The sequence below is a fragment of the Cupressus sempervirens genome, chromosome 10 (genome assembly GCF_028749045.1).
Source record: "Cupressus sempervirens isolate cs-2001-9-10 chromosome 10, ASM2874904v1, whole genome shotgun sequence".
Taxonomy (NCBI): Eukaryota; Viridiplantae; Streptophyta; class Pinopsida; order Cupressales; family Cupressaceae; genus Cupressus; species Cupressus sempervirens.
This window is the reverse complement of record NC_143127.1, coordinates 886436911-886457158: the sequence shown is the minus strand read 5'-3', so window position 1 is coordinate 886457158 and position 20248 is coordinate 886436911. Positions and strand designations below refer to the sequence as shown.

Sequence of the window (20248 nt, the reverse complement as noted above, 5' to 3'; positions counted from 1 at the left end):
TGACCTCCTGCTGCTGTAGAAGTCTATAGGCCTCCTTAATTGAATAATTACCGTTTTTACTCAGGATCAAAAGTAACTTGTCTTCTTTATCTGACAAGTAAATTGTTTTCTTTGAAAGTATTTCTAAAAATCTTTTCTTATCTTGATCTGATACCGGTAGTTCATCCGGATCTTTCCAAATCACTTTCCTAGAAAATAGACATACAGCTGAAACAAAATCCACAAGGTGACATCCCCACAGTCTCTCTGAATGTGTAAGCTAATCCTGGCTTAAATCTATCTTAATGAGCGGAGGGGCTCCATTCCATGAATCTCTTCAAAACTTAACCTTCACACCATTGTTCACTTCCCATGTAATATATTTAACCACAACATCTCTTGAAGACATCATAAAATCCCAAATGGCCAAGCCTTTGGATCCAAAATAGATAGCACTCTTGACAAGCAATTATTGTCAAGATATTTTTGTTGCATAATTTGAAACCATTTAGTATGTGGCTTAGAATACATGTGCCACACTAGCTTCCCCCCAAAATCTTTGTTACAATTTACCAAGTCATGAACCCTTGCATCACCCAGTGACTTTACCTATGCCATATCTTTCAAAGAAACAAGCAAAATTTTCTTCGTGCCATTCACATTCCCAGTCCATAAGAAGTCTCTCAGTAACTTCTGAATTGTTTGAATCACTGTTGCAGGAGCTTTGAGTACCGCTAAATAATAATTTGGAATAGCTGACAATACTGATTTTATAAGGAGAATTCTGCGTGCAAGGGAGAGCCATCAAGCTTTCTAGGCCACAACTCTAGATTTAATTCTTTCAATAAGGGGTGCCAGTTGCTAATTTTATTAGCCCATGTGAAAAGAGGTAAACCAAGATATATTGACTGTAGGGTGTCGATTGAGAAGTCCAAAATATTGATGATTCTATTTGAAATGGACTAATTGGTATTGAACAAATATATTTTTAATTTAAATGCATTAACCTTTTGTCCTGAAGTTGAAGTATAGAGATCCAAAGTCTGCTTAATCTACCTGGCTTCATTAACATTAGACTCCCCATAAAGTAAAGTGTGATCCGCAAAAAAAGAGTGTGTTACCGAAGTTTCCCTACCTTCAATTTTAGCACCTATCTAATTGCCACGTGTATGTTGTTTGTGAAGAGTTCTACTAAAGGCTTCTGCCATGAGAATGAACAGAATTGGTGATAAAGGGTCCCCTTGCTGAACCCCTTGTGTGGATGAAAAGAAGCCCGTTGGGACTCCATTTATTAAAATTGAAAACCAAGCACCCATTATGCAGGGTTTAATTCATTTGCACCAACCCTTTGCAAATCCAGATTTCTGCAACACTTTGAAGAGAAAGTCCCATTTAACTCTGTCGTATGCTTTCATCATTTCAAGCTTGACCATGAAGATTGAAGATTTATTGCTGTTAATCGAATGGAGTACCTTGTGAGCCGCAAGTGCTCCTTCTATTGTCTCCCTACCCGGAACAAAACCACCTTGTTTTTGAGAAACCAATTTTGGAATGAGATATTGCATTCCCAAGTAAATTGCCTTTGTAATGATCTTGTATATTGTGTTACATAATGAGATTGGTCGAAAGTATGCAAAAGTTTTGGGACTTTTAATCTTTGGGATGATAGCTATATTGGTAGTGTTAAAATATTGTAGCACAAATTTACTTTTTCTTGACTCTTCAATGACATTCAGAAGTTCCCACCCTATGAAATTCCAGCAAGCTTGAAAAAATAGAGCTGTATAACCATTAGGACCCAGGGCTTTATCCGGAGGAAGAGAAAAAACAACTTTTTAAAGCTCTTCTATGGTGAAAGGAGCCATAAGAGCAATATTATCAACATCTGACACAATGAGTGTAATATTATTCAGAAGATAATGCTCTGAAGGTCCACCAGATGTAGGATTAGTAGGTGGTGCAAGTAGGCTCTTAAAAAATCTCACCCCTTCATCTTGAATACCAATCTTATCAGAAATTTGTATAGCAGTATCAGCATTGTTAATGGAAGGAACACAACTTGCTGCCCTTTTTTGCTTTGCTGATGCATGAAAAAGGAATTATTTTTGTCCCCATTTTTTAACCATAGTTCTTTAGATTTTTGTCACCAATATTCCTCGTCTCTAGTGCATAATTCTTCCCATTCTATTTGGAAAGCTTTATGTTTATGATAAGTGTCACCATCCATGCCTTGTTTAATAATTATGTCAAAAGCTTCAGCCAACTGCTGTTTGACTTTCCCTTTCTCTTTGAAGATGTTTTTAAAAACCACTTCATTCCATTTTTTAATCTGTTTCTTGATATACTTTTTAAAAACCACTTCATTCCATTTTTAAATCTGTTTCTTGATATACTTTAGTTTGGCAGCAAATCAGTGCATATTTGATCCTTCATCCTGTAGGGCACTTATCCACCATTGCTTAACAAGGGGAAGGAACTGTGGATGACGAAGCCATATCTGTTCAAATTTAAAAGGTGATTGATGCTTGAAATCATGTTGTGCCAAGTGGGGGCTTATGAGTAATGATATAGGTAAGTGGTCTGAACCTAGTAATGGCAGAATATCTGATTGGAAGGTGTTGTTAGTTAACTTCCATTCCTGTGAAATGAGAAACCTATCCAATTTGATTGCAATCTAGGCAAAATTCGCTCTTTTATTAGTCCCTGTGAAGATACCATTATTAGGCTCAACGTCCAACAAGTTATTGTCCTCTACGAATCCCAAAAAATCTTGAATAGTTTTTAATGGTGGACAAATACCCCCATTATTTTTTGTCATTTTTAGGATGGCATTGAAATCACCCCCCAAAATAATATGCTGATCACTTTGAATCTGGATAATCTGAGTCAAGTCTAACCACAATTTCTGTTTGTCTTGAATTGAAGTAGGACCATAAACGTTTATCAAATTGAAGGAGAGCTCGAATTTGTTCATTTTCAGAAGCTGCCCTTGCACATGAGCAAAGTTCCAAAGTACAACAATACCACCCAAAGCTCCTATCCCCTTTCTATGAACCGAATTCCATTTAAAACATTTGGCAACTGTCTTGCCAAAAGTTTCCTGTGACATCTTGGTTTCCTGTAGCGATATAGTGTCTGCATTCATAGAATCAAGTTCCTTCTTGATTCTATTTCTTTTTTCAGGAGCATTCAAGCCCCTGACATGCCATGACACGATTTTCATTGCTGACAAGGAGAACATCTAGTTCTCCTTGTCAATCTTTTAGATGGTGTAAATTTACTGTCCAATGTTGATAGAATTTCTGCTGCAATTTCCTCTTTTGTCTTAACTCCCTTAGGCTTTCTTCCCCGTATGTTCTGACTATGAGTCTGCTCAATAGATAGGACTAATTTGTGATCATATCCACCTTTACAGTCATACTGAACTTCCTTTTGCATATCCTTACTTGAGTATTGGTCAGGATCCTCTGAATCAAAGCCAACATTAATAATCTGATCTTCATAATGCATATCCGTGATAGCATGCTGATTAGCATCCGGTGAAATCAGATTCTTTCCTAATTCCATATCCATTTGTGAACCCTGTCTAGAAGAATCTGCCTTGCTGTTTTCCAAGTAATCTTCTTGTTCCCTAATCTTCATGAAGGAGCTAGCAACCAATCCAATGTTTTGAGAATCCTGAATTAAGCCATTGATATCCTTACAATAGCCTTGCATATCCTAAGAGTCCTCACTATTAACACCTGCCCTCAACATTTCATTAAGAACACAATCCTTTGTGTGCTGCAAATTACCGTACCCTGACAATGCATGCCATTGCCAATATCAAGATCATTTGAAAGCAAATCTCCCTCTTCTTCTTCCCTCATGACTTCATTAAAATCACATTCCTTCCTATGCTGCAAAATACAAGTATCCTGACAATGCATCATATTTCCAAAATCATAGTCATCTACGAGCATAACTCTCTCTAAATCTACTATGTCATAAATTATCTTGATAGCCAGCTCTGTGATAATGTGATCAGGTAATTTCCTTGCTTTTAATTTCCCTACCACATTTTTATCAAACACTTTGTGCATATAGGGCATTTTAATTGGGTAATCTTGAAACATCAACTTTTGAACTATGCTGTCTATCTTGGAAGGAAGGACCTTTGGCTGAACCCATTCTATCGTCCTTAGGGTTGCTGATGAAGTATGACAAATTTTTTCCTGAGATTTGCAATACATAATTAACTGCCTTAGAAAAGTGAAAAAATTGCTGAGCATCTTAAAGCAACGTGTCATAGTGTCTTGTGGATAAGGACGTCTATGTGAAGTAAATAAGACCAGTTCATTCGAAGTTTTCCTTCCTTGAACTAACTCATTGTGTGAGCACTTAGCTAGATCTGTAGACTGATCTTTGCACACTCTCACTTCTGATTGAATTTTGTTCTTGCATTGTGTGTTAAAATGCCCAAGTCTATGTTGAAAGTTCTGAACTAAATCCGTATTCTGCAAGATAATACTTTGATGCCAAGATCCCCATTTGGTTTTAATACTGATTTGCTTTGACAGGACCTTTGAGTTGTCAAAGAGAACACAACTCAAAGGGTATTAAGTCATGTTTAATGAAAATACCCAATTTGTTAGCAAGGATTTCCACAATGTTCGGGTCTCTATATCCCAGAGGCAACAATGGGAGGGCTATCCAATAGGGGAAAAAATGGCATGCTGTCACATCTGTTTTAAAATTCGGAGTCCAAATCAAAGTGAAAAGACTTGAACCTTTACAAAACCAACCTTTGCACTTGTGTATCTCATTTCTCTGTTTAGGAGACTCAAATAATGCAACAAAGAAATTTGAACTAGTCTCCAATAAGAAGATATCCTTTAACCCAGCCCATGATGCCCACGCCCATTCCTTAATGTTTGAGAATAACAAACTTTTATTTGCAAACTTACCTATTTAGTGCCGATTGTCAAAGGAGACCAATATGGTTTTGCGACATCTGTTCAAGTATAGTGATATTGACTGCTCTTTTAGGATCTTGACATGCCTACTTGTTTTGCAATGGAAGTTGTTTTTCCTGCCATACTTGTGTAAACTTTCTTGGGTAGAAGTGCATTATGCTCTTCTTATATGTAGAAATCTACATGCTCGGTTTTGAATTCCCTTGTTGGTTTGAATTTGGCATATCATTGAGAGGGGATCCAGGTAAAGTCCCATCACAAATATCGAATGGCTACAGTCTTTGCATAGACTGTTTATTCCATCTTTTACATTGTGTGTTGAGGCATGTATTTTGTAGCAGAGAGTGATTACCCAATGAAGCCTTAGCTCGAATATGCTTCTCTTTAGACATAGTTGTTATTGCATGCCATTTTTTAGCTTTATAGGCCGCTTGTTTGGATGATTCGCTATGCTCATGAGTTGAGAACCCTTTCAACCCTAACCGCTTTGTATTTGAAATCTACCCTTGGCGATGTACCAGCGAGGTTCGAGCTGCATCTGTATAGGAAACATGCTCTTGTCGATGAAGAGAGGTCTGATCTACCCTTGGGAAATGTCTTTGGTGATCAAACAAAACTGTGTTACCTGTCTGTTTTGCCCCACAAACTTCATCTCCCAAAAAATTATTTGATGGGTTTCATAATTTTATTTCATTAAAAAAATCTGATGGGTTTTCATAAATTTTTCCCTACAAAAATTTGTGATTTTGTAATTTGCAAATTTGGATGGGATTCTTTTGTAGGTTAATAATTTTTGACCCAAAAAATATTTGGTGGGTTTATAAGTTTTCCCTAAATATTATATGCCAGAATTTTACCATTTTTCCTAAAAAATGAAGCTTTGTATTCTTTGACGTGTGTCTCAGATTTTGTTGTCTTGTTTTGATCAAATTTTCACCTCAGATTTTCTGATTTTGCTGATATTTCTTCTAATGTCCCCTTTCTTGAATAAGATTTAATAATAAATAATTAATTAAGTAATATGATTTATTTTATAAATACTAATAAAGAAGAATTTAACAAATAAATAAATATATTACATATAAAGATAATTAAATGAATAATGCAATGTAAAACAATATAACTATAATAATATAGTTAAATCAATAGTATTAAAAATATGAAATTAAAATAAAATAAGTTATGAAGGGTCAAGGGGCATGAAAGGAAAAGTTGCGACTCCCTCAAACATGAGATATAAATATTGAGAAGATAACTTCATTTGCAAGGAGGGGAAAAGGAAGAAAAAAGAGAATAGTAATAAATAAAGGGTTTTAAATATGAAAGTTTGTGACTCTTCTAAAGGAGCAACAATAATGAAATATCACGACTCTTTCAAAGGGCAACAATGATGAAGGGTTGCGACTCTTTTCAAGGGTGGTAATAATGAAAGGCTGTTACTCTTCCAAAGGACAACAATAATAAAGTCATGTGCCTCTTCAGAGGAGTAGTAATTGTAAAAAGGTTTTGACCATTACAAAGGGCATGAAAGGAAAAGTTGTGACTCCCTCAAACATGAGATATAAATAGTGAGAAGATAACTTCATTTGGGAGGAGGGGAAAGGGAAGAAAAAAGAGAATAGTAATAAATAAAGGGTTTTATATCTGAAAGTTTGTGACTCTTCTAAAGGAGCAACAATAATGAAATATCACGACTCTTTCGAAGGGCAACAATGATGAATGGTTGTGATTCTTTTAAAGGGTGGTAATTATGAAAGGTTCTGACTCTTTCAAAGGACAACAATAATAAAGTCATGCGACTCTTCAGAGGAGTAGTAATTGTAAAAAGGTTGTGACCATTACAAAGGGAAGACATGATGAAGAGGTATAAACCTTCTCTACCTTGGAAGATATAAAAAGAAGAATGATTCACTCGTGGGAGAAGGAAGGTAGAGAAATTTGGGAAATGATATATTACTGTCAAAAGCAACAATGGAGAGTGGTGATTCAATTCTAATGAAAGGTGGTGACCTTTTCAAAAAAGTATAATGGAGATTTCATTCCAAGGGAAAAAGGTGGAAAATAATAAAGGATTATTAATTGAATTTGAGAGGAAAGACAAAGTAAACAGTGATCCTATCTTGAAGGGGACAACCCAGTGGTATTAGAGCATGATCTTGCTATCTTGCAAGGTAAAAGATAAAAAATGAATCATGAAATAAGAATATATTTAAGGGACTCTTCATCATTCAATAACAGGAGAAAAGAGAATATAAAAAGAAGAATGTTTCATTTGCAGGAGAAGGAAGGTAGAGAAATTTGGAAATAATGTATTACTGTCAAAAGTAACAATGGAAAGTGGTGACTCAATTCTAATGAAAGGTGGTGACCTTTTCAAAAAAGTATAATGGAGATTTCATGCGAAGGAAAAAATGTGGAAAATAATAAAGGATTATTAATTGAATTTGAGAGGAACAACAAAGTATATGGTGATCTTGAAGGGGACAACCCAGTGGTATTAGAGCATGATCCTGCTATCCTGCATGGTAAAAGATAAAAAATGAATCATTAAATAAGAATATATTTAAGAGACTCTTCATCATTCAATAACAAGAGAAAAGACAATATAACATGAAGGTTTGACAATCTCTGTCCTAAAAAGGAGACATATCATTGCTATTATCTATTTGACCTACCAGCTCAAACAGAAAGAGCTATACTGCTGGAAATGACTGATTATCTAAGTGTTTATGTTCAAAGCATAACATTATGCTAAACACGTGATCATTTATGTCTAGAAATTGCATTTTATGATGAAAATAGAACAATATCTCATGAAGTAAAACAAGTGCCATTATTTTTTCTGAAAATGTAATTTTATTCATCAAATGTCCATAATGGTCCACACAAGTCGTGAAACTAACCAGCTAAAGAAATTAACCAAAGCTTGGCTTTGCATATAAATGCAAATGTGAAAAGAAAAAGTAAGATGGGTCATGGGTGCCAGCCATTGCCCGGAATGACTGGCCGTGTTGTCGCTTGTCCACGCGCTTGCCCTTGCTGTCCCGCTTTCCACACTCCCACTCCTGATCCTGCAATTGCAAAAAATTGAGTTAGATCAAAATGATCTAAGCAATGACTAGCAAACTCACCATACTACCATGCATATGTATCTACATCCAAAATCCTAAACCATGATTTATTTTTCTAACTAATTGTGTGATGTGCAGAAAATGATCAATATCACGCGGATGTAATATGCGGTTCCCACAAGGGTTCAAGCCCAACTTATCATTGATTAACAGGTTTACATTAGCCACAGAAGGAAAGAGCATAATGTCAAAGGGACATGTGTTTATTATACATGAAACCTTTTATTATCTCATTGCAGATTTCAAAGGAAAGATAAATCAACAAAATATCTGTTTAAGGGACAACTATTATTAGCTTGGAACAGTTGATCAGTAATCAAAGATGCAGTATGTAAAAGTGATCAATAAACAAAATTTGAAATGCCACAGGAAGAGTTGTAGGGGAAATGAATCTTTATGGGTTGAAACTCTTTTAAGTTCAAATATTTCAGTGAAGTGGAGAAGCATACCGAGAATGATAAAGAAATACATTTATAATGTTGGGAATGAGAGCATTTAAATAAGAGATTGGACTGAGACTTATTCAGCCTATATTAATAATGCAAGTGAGTAAAAGAAAATGTACTATCATTTGAATGAATCTGCAACAAAAGCAAGGAGTTATTATCATCAAGGATAGATGTATCCATAACAACAACAGTCAAGGGAAATTATAGTGATTAACCAAGCATTGATGGTTCAACAACATGTCTCTATGTAAATGTGTTTGCTACAACCGAGATGCTACAGTGAACTCAATCCCAGATAAATGCAACATGAGAAAGCCTCCATATCAGCTGGGAAATAAATTAAAAGATTCCAGATTTTGTATAGTGGTCGTCAACAAACAAGGACATGTTTCTATACAGCAAGAGGATTTTTATACAGTCCAAACAAGCAAAAGCCACAGAATCACAAAGGCTCACACAAACAAAAGGGCTTACCTTCGTGGAACAAACATGGGGGTATCCTCCAGTAACGACAACATAAAGCAACAGTAGTGAATTGGCACGGAATATTTTAAAATATGGGCATATTTGATTACTAACAAAAGACTGAATTTAACAGCAACAAGAGGTGGGAGTTAAACAATGTAAACCATAAAAATATATGTGCGTTTTCTCCAAAAAATTCTGCAAAGAGTTTGTGATTACGACATCAAATAGTCAAAGAAATATTTGCATATTTTCCTTATAAAAGAGAAAGAGTATGAACCTAAAATAATGGCTCCAACAATAGAATTAACTCCATGATAAACAAAGAAGGGAACCCATTGAGCATTTCGAAATACCCATCAGCAGATTAAATCATGGTGTAAACCCAATACAACAACTATCTACAACAACCACAAAATTTCAAGAAATGGTGTCATCAGCCACAATTTTGGCTTGATAATGAGTAAAACTCCAGGAAGTCCGATCAAATGAAACACAACAAACCCTCAAACAACAAGAGCAAAGAATCATAACGCCTGTCAAAGCATGAACCTGGTTCGGGTTATAAATCAAAGGAACAAGACCCATTTTGACGGTGTCAACATCAAAAATTAAAATAAATGCTAAGTCACGTGTACAGAAGAAATCCATCTTAGTTGGTGAAAAGAACTTCCAATGGCTTCCAGTATAAATGAAAATTCTTTTGAAGTAGTAGAAATCATGTTGTAAAAGTTTTTTTTCATGTCGACCAAGAAAAAGACAGTAGACCCTAGCTGTATTTGTGTTTCAAATTCTCTAAAAGTGCTTGACAAAGACCCAATACGCCAGACAAAGATCATCTAAAAGGTGGACAAGACAGGAGAAGCCCAGAAAGTCATCAATGGTGATTGATGAGTTGAAAACCACAGAAACCCTATGCCTTCATCCTTTGTGAATTCTCCAGAGTGCTCACTCCAAATACAAAATGATGAAAATGATTCATTTTAGGGTTGAAGTGCGTTATAAAATTGCCCTTAAAGTCCTTTGCATAATTTTTGAAATCCGCAAACCTTTTCATGGGATTTATTTCCCATTTGTGGTGATAAGTAAATGTATCGTAGGGTTATCTCATAGCTATATGACTCTTTATGCTTACGGGTTCAAGTGTTTCTTAACTCCTTATGTTCTTGCATATTATTTGTAAAATAAAAATATATGATAGTGTTTTTATAAACTATCTTTTATTTTTATTGAAATCTCAAAAAGAAAACTCCTAGTCACATGAGTTGATTTATTCTTTGTGCCTTGTGTCATGATTTAAAGTCTAAATGTTTCATGTGTCTAGAGTGAGGGTTAAGTCATTATATTTTGACTAGGCATTTCAATTAGTTGGAGTTGTACGGAATGATTATAGGAGTCAGTTTGGGTCGGATTTGACTTTGACTAGGTATTTTGGGAATCTTTATGGCCAGTTGGAGCATTTCATGGGCAGTTAGGAGTGAGTCATAGATTCCTTTATGACTTAGTGATAGTTGTGTAGTAGTTAGTCATCATTTTTGATGATTATGACTCCTTTTATGGAGGCTCTTTTCATGGATTCGACCCCAATGGGGTTAGTACTTAGCCTCTTGAACTCTTATTGTATTGAGTTCTGATTAGTGATTTGGAGAGACTTAGTGATTATCATCGATCCTTGGTCTTTTTGGCATCATTCTTTCTGTAACTCATTTTCATTGGAAGATTGAATATATTTTGCAAGTCTGATCTTATTTGTAGAGTTTTCTATCTTACTTGTTATTGCAGTTTGGTGTGTCATGTGATTGATAAGGCAAATATGAAGTGTTGTTACAACATTTTGTTTTATAGCCTCTGTCTCACACCTCTTCATCTTTCTGCAAGTGACTTTCTTGTGGATTTTGTTAGCTGTGTCATACAGATGTTCAAATACTAATTAGTGAAAGTTATTTTTCCTTGTTAGTGTTTATCTCATTTTGACTAGCTACTAAAATATTTATGCATTAGGGTTCATAATAGGTTGCGATATTCTTTTCTCTTTGCATTTGAGATTAAGTATCATTCATTACTGTTCATCTTTGTTAAGGTTGATATCTCTTTGGTTTAGGTGCAATTCAAGCTTTAAATTTTGATGTTGTTCACAGTCATTAGTATCTCAGTTGAGATTTCTCTCTCCCTTTTCCTGGAAAGTTTAGTAGTTTAAGTGTGAGTGAGTTAGGAACCATCCTTATTTGTAGATTCACTCCATTTTTAGGTCACCCACAACTTAGGAGTGATTCCATTGTTATCTTGAAATGTCAAGTTATTGTTGAAATTGACAAGGGTGCAATTTCAATTGATAACAATTGCAATGATATTTATTAAAAGCGATGTTAAAGAATCAAATACAAAGAATGTTGTAATACAAAAAAACAGTGACTAGAGCAACATCTTTAACTCAAAGCCAAAAGAGTTAGTGTCAATACTTGAGATGACGTCTCATGAAACATTAATTTGATTGCCTTCTAAACAAAGATTAGAATATAAGGATTTTCTTGTAGTTTACAGAAGATGCCTTTAATAAAGGCAACGACATTAATTAAGGAATACACGTTTATTAGGATTAAGGGAAGAATACAAATAAAAAGGGCGTGTTGCATAAATAATGTTTTCTTCAAACACTAGTAGATGTTAAGAAAGGTATATGTAGATTTCTATAAAGGAATAATGAGCAGTTCTATAACATATTGGAATAGATTATTATCAATTTTGGAAAGGAAGAATACACCAATTTGAGGAAGTGAAGCAATGAAGAAAAAAGACATACAAGATAGAATTATGAAACCATTGAGGCATACTAAAGAGACTTATGAAGTGAATTATAAAGTATATTTGAGAATGGCCCTTAGATAGATTTATAGGAAGATTTTATGAAGAAATATACATGAAATCATTTGAGAAGAAAACAAAGGTTAAGCCATGAAAGAATAAGGAATATATTGAGATCAATTAAAGAAGATATACAAAAATTGCTCAATATAAAAAATAATGGAGAAAGATAAAAGATGAATCAATCATGAAGCGTTCGTACAATTACACTTGAAGAACCTAAATCAAATTTATATGCATGCTTGTATAGCCTTTAGTACATATGTGAAGGAGAATTAAAGATAGATTATTAGTAGATCTTGATGGTTACAACGAAGCATTAAGCAACAACACTAAACCTCCATCAAGTATGCCAACCCCTAAGTAGAGGCCAAGAGACCGATTGATTAAATTTTCATTCCATGCTCTTGGGCTTGATTGGAAGGGAGAAATATGGATAGTGATGGATACATTATAAGGGGACATCCTTAAAGACTTGTGAAGAGATATAGTCTCTACAAGAATTATAAAGATGGATAGTCCTAAAGAGATATAGTCTCTACAAGAATTATAAAGATGGATAGTCCTAAAGGGATATCCATAAAGGCCTGAATTGGGATAAATTCTCTACCAAGAATCATAGAGATGGATACATCCTAAAGGGATATCCATAAAGGCTTGGAAAGGGATAAAGTCTCTCCCAAGGACCACATAGATGGATACATCCGAAAGGGATATCCATAGAGGTTTGTAAAGGGACAAAGTCTTTCCCCAGGACCACACAGAGGGATACATCCTAAAGGGATAACTAGAGAAGCCTAGGGAGAGACAAAGTCTCTCCTAAGGGATATAGAGTTGTATTCATCCTAAAGGAATATCCATAAGGGCCTGGCAAGAGATACAATCTCTACTAGGAATTATAAGGGATGGATGCATCCTAAAAGAGTAAACATAAGGTCTGGAAAGAGAGTCTCTTCAAGGGATTATAGGGATTACTCATTAGGACTCATCATGGGACAAGGCAATGCATAGCAAAGTGTAGGAAGCACTATAGTACATCAAGATACTTTCCAAAATTGAATTATTCTTAGTATTTAAAATTGAATATTATCTTCAGATTTGACAAGTTTATAGTTGTAAATATATGACAGTTCTAACCACAAGTTAAAACTTCTATTTCAAGGTTGTTGGATTGGATATTGGAGACACCACTCACATAAAAGGTTTGCATTACGAAATTTTGGGGAAGGGTGGAGTGTAATCTTGTCTTCTCGAATAAAATTTAATAGTAAATAAATAATTAAGTAATATAATTTATTTTATAAATAATAACAAAGAAGAATTTAAATGAAAATGTAATTTAATATATTTATAATAATAAAGTTAAATAAATAATTTAAAAAATACGAAAATAAAATAAAATTAAAGAGATCAAATTTCCACAATCCATTGTATTACAACGATTTGTTTCTAGATTCGATTGTGTTAAGATTTTTACCATCAACTTTTCGATTCCCACTTTGTGATCCATCATCAGGATGAAGAGCAAGAGATGCAAAACAAAGTGTGATTGGAAACATTGATGGTAAAAATCTTCACACAATTGAATCCAGAAACAAATCACTGCAAAATAAAATTAGTTAATTAATCAATGACCTTAATAATTATTAATAATAAAATCAAATAAATGTAAAAAGATTAAAAATAAAAAATAAAATAAAAAATTAGATTGTAACACAATTAAACTTAGTTAATGCTAGGTCAAGAGGCATTAACTTAGTTAAGTTAATGCTAGGAAAAGTTGCGACTCTCTCAAACATGAGATATAAATAGTGAGAAGAGAACATCATCTGGGAGGAGTAGAAAAGGAAGAAAAAAAAGAAAAGGAATTAATAAAGGGTATTAAATTTGAAAGGTTGCAACTCTTCTAAAAGAGCAACAATAATGAAATATTGTGACTCTTTCGAAGGGCAACAATGATGAAGGGTGGTGACTCTTTTAAAGGGTGGTAATTATGAAAGGTTGTGAGTCTAACAAAGGGAACAATAATGAAGTTGCGTAACTCTTCAGAGGAGTAGTAATTGTAAAAAGTTTGTGGACCATTACAAAGGGAAGACATGATGAAGAGGTGTAACTCTTTTCCATCTTGGAGGATATAAAAAGAAGAATGTTTCAATTGCAAGAGAAGGGAGAGAAATTTGGGAAATAATATATTACTGTCAAAGCCAACAATGAAAAGTGGTGACTCAATTGTAATGAAAGGTGGTGACCTTTTCAATAAAGTATAGAGGAGACCTTTTCAATGAAGTATAGAGGAGATTTTATTCCAAGGAAAAAATGAGGGAAACAATAAAAGATTATTAATTCTTGCTTTTTGCAGTTCATTTTGGGGCATCATGCTCATTTGCAAAGTTTGGAGGATTTTGCCAATTTTTCCTTAGAATTGTGCTAGCTTTTCTCAGTGTTTGTCTTTGTCTCTAGAGAAGAGCAACTCAATTATCTAATATCAGGTTGGATGTTTTTGTGATGATTTTTGGTCAAATGTTTTACTAATTGTGGGTGGGTAGTGACAGACTCATCTCAGTGGCAAAGTCAGTGGAAGCTTCTTCCCTTCTTTTGCAAAGCATTTTGAAGAATGGGGCCCTTCTTTGTTCTTTTTCGAATCGATTTTGGCTTCTTAGTCGTTAACATATGTGGATCTAGGGAGGCTCTTAGTAGCAACATAATGCTTTGTAGAATTTGTGATTAAAAGACAACAATTAGACGATGAACATTAAGGGAGGGCATTATATTATAATGTTTCTTTAATGCTTATCTTTGTTAGTCTTTAGTCTATCAAGTAGTTTCTATTTCCATGTTCAGTCCACGATTGCTTCTTTTGGAAACATCGCCTTTGCAAATCTATATAAGGAGTTCTCATCTCCTCTTTTCAATACAATTACAACAGCATCAATTTACCATAACATAACCATCAAGGGCCAACAATAGGCTAATTCCATCATAAACAATATTATCCCAAAAAGGAAACATTACAATCTGCTTTCCCTGAAATTGCTTGTCCCCAAGCAATCTAAAAAACAAAATAACACACTAGTCCACCTGGATCCCAAGGGTAGAACTATGTAATGTCCTTGCTGATTCCAACTAGCTCTTGTGACACCAACAATATAACAATTGTTAGTACCTACCAAACTAGATCAATGTCAACAATTGGCGTTGTAGGAGGAAACAACTCAAAGGGAAGCAACTCGGAAGGTTGATAAAGTTTACTTCCCAAAATTGTGCAAGATGAATTATCATACACACTATCTAACACATGTGTTACTGAACTGCGCACGTGAAAGAGGTTATGCATGTGAGGGTCAAAAGTAAAACTATACATACTCGACACCATGTACACACCCAAAAATCCTATGCAACCCCTGTTTGAAATCCCGATGCACTAAAAGGATCCCAAACATTGAATAGGTGCTTTCCAAAAAGAACATCCTTCAACTTTTGCTTCTCAACCTTGATCCCATCTTCACAATGCCAAATGTGGTGAAGCCAACCAATGGGACTTGCCAAAACTGCGGTGTTGACCTTGTAATCCCTTGGGTCCCAAAACCCATTTGCTATATGGAGAAATGAATTATTGAAGGTATCTACAACACCACAACTATCTTTAACCTCTGCTAGACTTGCATAGATGTGCTGACTCCAAGTAATTCCCACCAATGATTGAGTTGAGTATATGCAATTGTTGCTTCTATCTAATGAAGATGGTGAGTACCCATCCCACTAAGAATGGTACAATCTCAGAGCTAATCCACATTGATAAATCACCAAATCATCCATGTGTGGATTAAGATATAAGTGATGGTACTCCTCCCTATGTAGACATGATATAAAGCTCCAACCTTGGGAAAGCATTGATCATCATAGTCATGGGATGAATAAGTGATACTTAGTTTTGCAACAAAACTTCCAAAGGTGATGTGCTTATTTTACAACATACTAATATTCTAAATTTTCTTTTTAGGATTCATATCATAAACAATTACTAATCTTACCTTCATTTCATTTCTTATTTTAAGAAAGCTTTGTTATTATCATGATTGGTTCCTTAAATGCCTAGCAACATTGAAGCTTTTATATTACTTGACAAAATTGGTGCCATGCGTAATTAGATGTTATAACTCCTGTTGCTTCGTGGTATATTGAATTATTGATCCTATATTGAAGTAGAGTTTCCTTGCTGTGCTTTTGGTTTATGTTCTTTTAGCTTTGTGTTTTTCTTAGATCTACATGTAGGATTGTTTGTCTCCAGTACAATGATATAACATGTTTTGACAAAATCTTCAGTGTACTGACAGTTGATATATTTAAGCTACTCTATCACAATTAAATTTATTTCTTTTATTATGCTAATAGATTATTATTTGTAATCTTTCTAGGAGTGGAGGATGCATATGGACACATTGGATCTATACTTGTGAACATATCTCGGATGGAAACAGGGAGAAAGCTCTTATTAGATCCTAAGTGGAGTCTTTTGAAACAAATACTTCGACAAATTGATTCACCAAGTACTTTGAGAAGGAAGGGAGTATGCACGCTATGCTCTTTAACTCTTGGTATATATGGATTGTGAAGGAAATATGGAGATGAATATATAGCTGTTTGTCATAATTTCTTTGAATGATTACATTGGCACGTATTATAGATCTTCATATTTTTTCAGTATATTTTGATCCGTATGGTTACACACCCATAATTGCTACAAATCTTGCTTGGGTTATTGTTTATCATTGTAAATTTATTTAATTTGATTTAAGAAACACATAAAATAAACAAAATATTTATCACTAAGCAGTTAAAACTAAAGTTGAAGTAGTAGGACTTGAAAACAGATGATATTGTGGGAAAGTGCTAAGAATTACCCACATTTGCTCTAGAAGAAGATAAACATTTTAAATAGGAAAGATACACATGTAAATGATATTTAATGAGCGATGTTAAGAAAATCAAATAGATTTAATAAAATGTTGACACTTAAGGATTGAGATTAGAGAATTTCAATGCTATTAATTTTCTACCTTTCAGCTGCATACACAATCAAAGATCTAGACGAAGCATCAATATCTAAAATATGAGTAGAGTCCAAGTTGGCACACTTAGGCATTGCATCCTGTTGTGAGGTTTTCATGCCATCACGCCATCGCAAATGGGGACCCCCCTCTTTTTTTCCTTTTCTCACGTGGCTTTGGATTTGAGAGTGAGTTTGGCGTCCCCTTTTGGTCGAGGATAGTTTAGAGGTTAAGAGTTTCAAAGAGAAAAGTGAAAATCAGGAGATGAAATCAGACCTTAGATTGGCCTAAATCAGATTTGAGATGCTTAGATTTGGAACTTGTTGGTAATTCCAAATGTGGGTAGAAGGGCTTCAAATGCACCAGAGGATAAATGTTTCAAGTAAATGAAATAATCCTCAAGAGCCAGCAGAATCTGCCTTCCTGCTAGTATTCTTAATCTTTCTGGAGGCCTGATCTTTGCCTCCTAAGCATGGCCAATCTGAAGCATATTTAGAAAAAGGGACCAAGGCAAGACATTGTGAATACAAGCAGTAGCACTTCCCCTTCAATTTGTTATGAGAATGCAGATTCAGAGTAAAAGGCAAACATGATTAGGTGATGCTGTAAATGACAAGTATGAAGATAATTCTCTAAAGGGCCAGGTTTCCATCCTCAGAAATGAGCAGCCCAATGACTTGATTTAACCAAGTGTCAGACAAACCCCATCACGACAGGGAAAGATCAAGTGAAAGAGGAAGTAATGAAGGCAAAAAAAAAAAAGGAGGAGGATTCCTTGAGGTATATCCCATAATGTGACAGATTTATTTTTCCACCTTGGTATCCATATTTATAAAATATATCTCTAATTTCGAAGCATTCACAATTTGACCGGAAGCCTTCATGTAACTTTCTATGATGGACTTTAAGGCCCTTTCTTGACTAAGCTTTCTTCTAGCAGAATAGTATCATTTGCATATTACTGATGAGTTATAGTAGGGATATTCCTAGTGACGGTAATACCTTTAATCTTTTGATCAATATGAGCCCTTGTGATGGATCTCCCAAAGGCTTCAGCCATGATTATATATAGAAACGAGGATAATGGGTCTCCTTGTCTAATTTCTCTTGAAATATCAAAAACACCTTCAGGGGACCCATTCACAAGAACAAAAATCTTGGTGGAAGATATACATTTGAAAATGAGATTAATCCATTGATGAGAGAAGTTGAATGCTCCCTCAAGGATTCAATAATCCTCCCATCACTCTAAATTTGGCTTTGGCACTATTAGAATTCAAACACAAATTCGACCCCTCTACTTCATAAAGTCATGAACAAAGCATGAGGATGGCAATCAAAACTTAGGTGCTGACTTAATTTGATGGAATAGATGGGCCTAAAAACTAGAATGAAATAAGATTTGAGGTGTTTTACAAAGAGGATGATAAATGCAGATTCAAGGATCCTCTAGGCCAGGCAGATCTTGCTAGCATGTGAGGATCCCAAAATCCTCAACACCACTAGATCCCACCCCTAGAAAAATGATGATGTCAAAAGCTTATCTTGGATTACCAAGTTTATGTGGAAAAGGGAGGATAGTATAATTGATTAAGTTGAGGATCAATTAAGGAGCATGAAAGAACATGCTACAATAAACTAGTTTGGTACATGTTACCATAATAAGAAGGTATAACACAGAAAGAAAATGCTAATGTTTCAGGAAACCACGAGTATATACTCCATTAATGCTCTTCAAGTACATCAATATCACAAGGCAATACAATACTAATGTTGAAGATCTTCTCGTTTATGGAAAAGTGTACATATACTACTCGAAAGGTTGCAGCTCAATCATTGTGGTGTAACAAATTGCCCTTCGGTTACTAAAAACATATTTAATTCTTTCCTAACATGTTTAACTATTCTTGACGGATAATACAATTTTACTATTCTAGGGACAACATCATCCCCCCCCCCCCACAATAAAGTTTGTCTTCGTCGGCTTACAACAAAATGGAGACAATGCTCGACGATACAGTTGTCAGAGAAGAAAAACTAAGAAGGGGGCTGAGGGAGTGTCCTTGAAGATGCAGGTTGAGATGTCGTTGAAGGAGTCAAACGTGCCTGCAACTCATACACTTGTTGGGTCCTCACCTCAAGTCCTACTTGGTTTCCAATCGCTTCTCCATTGTTGTCTTTACTATCTTGACAACCTCTACTAACTTTGTCTCCTTGAACTTTTTCGTCACCTGAGCTAACTGGGTCTGTAATATGCTCTTTTCCTTCTTAGCCACCTCTAACTAAGCCATCAACTTCGCTTTCTTTATCTCCCAAGCCGACTGCCAGCTAGCCAAGTCCCCCTCTACAGCGACTAATTGAGTAGCTAGCTCCTTTCGAGTTCGCTTTTCTCCTATTCGATCTGCTACAACGCCTCAGAGTATAGTAGGTGTCTTAGTACCCACGCGCTATCTCACGACTAAGGGTCTCTACTCGTTCTTCGCTATGGGCTCCCCAACAATTTACTCCTACAACGTATTCAGAGTCTCTGTAACTGGTCACCCATGTGCCCCAAAGCAAGTGGCGAAGGCAGTTGGACACCCCACTCTCATAAATGCCAACACATGCTCCAACTCTCGAATGGCTTCCTCTAAAGTCTAAGCTTGTGCAGAGATCACCACTTGGCGACCTCAGGCTACCATATTTGCGAGATATGTCTCTATGTCATCTCTCGATGGCTCTGAGGCTGTCTTAGACTGCTCATGTGGGCTAAGTACTAAAGGCTGGATAGTCTCCACCATGGCCTGAGAAGACTCCAATGCAGGTAGTCTCTCATCTCTTCCAACCTCAACTGAATGATGCTCTCCGTCCTCTGTGCTCGCTACTACAACAAGTATGACGACTACTATAGGCTCTTCTTCTCTCGTGTCCTCTAATTCCACAACCTCGGGAAGAGGCACATTCCTCACTGGGGAAAGTATAGCTGGTCCAGGTACAACTAGTGCCAGGTCGAACCATTGGCTCAACTAGGCACAAATACTCTGGAACAAAGATGCTCACTATGTACCACTCTTGTCACATGGTCCCCTCTTGCTGGCTCCGCTAACAATGCAACATCTACTGTCACTATTACATCAGATCCAACCACCTCCAATCGAACTTGAGGCTCTTTTGGTGTCTCACTATCACGTATCTCCATTACATCCTCATAGATGACTTTATGTGGTGATCTACCTGTCTTGGACTTTGCCACTTGCCCTCCCTCGGGAACCTCTATTACTGCCTTAGGAGTTATTGCCTTTGGATCTGCCACAATAGGTCTCTTTGCCACAACTACTGGTGGAGACATGTCTATCGCTGCCCTAATCTACCTGAAAGTA

General features: G+C 35.6%; 1 protein-coding gene across 6 annotated transcripts in view; it reads left to right on the top strand.

The window, feature by feature from the left end:
• The window catches only part of LOC149536833 (ARM repeat superfamily protein), a 245597-nt gene that overhangs the window by 107376 nt on the left and 117973 nt on the right, over positions 1-20248 (top strand). For 5 of the 6 annotated variants that reach the window (XM_089804937.1, XM_089804939.1, XM_089804940.1 and 2 more), the window contains one exon: positions 16257-16408. The exons of the other annotated variant lie outside the window; for it this stretch is intronic. In XM_089804937.1, coding sequence (XP_089661063.1) covers positions 16257-16408 — 152 coding nt within the window. The remainder of the gene's footprint in view (positions 1-16256; positions 16409-20248) is intronic. 6 annotated transcript variants of the gene reach the window in all.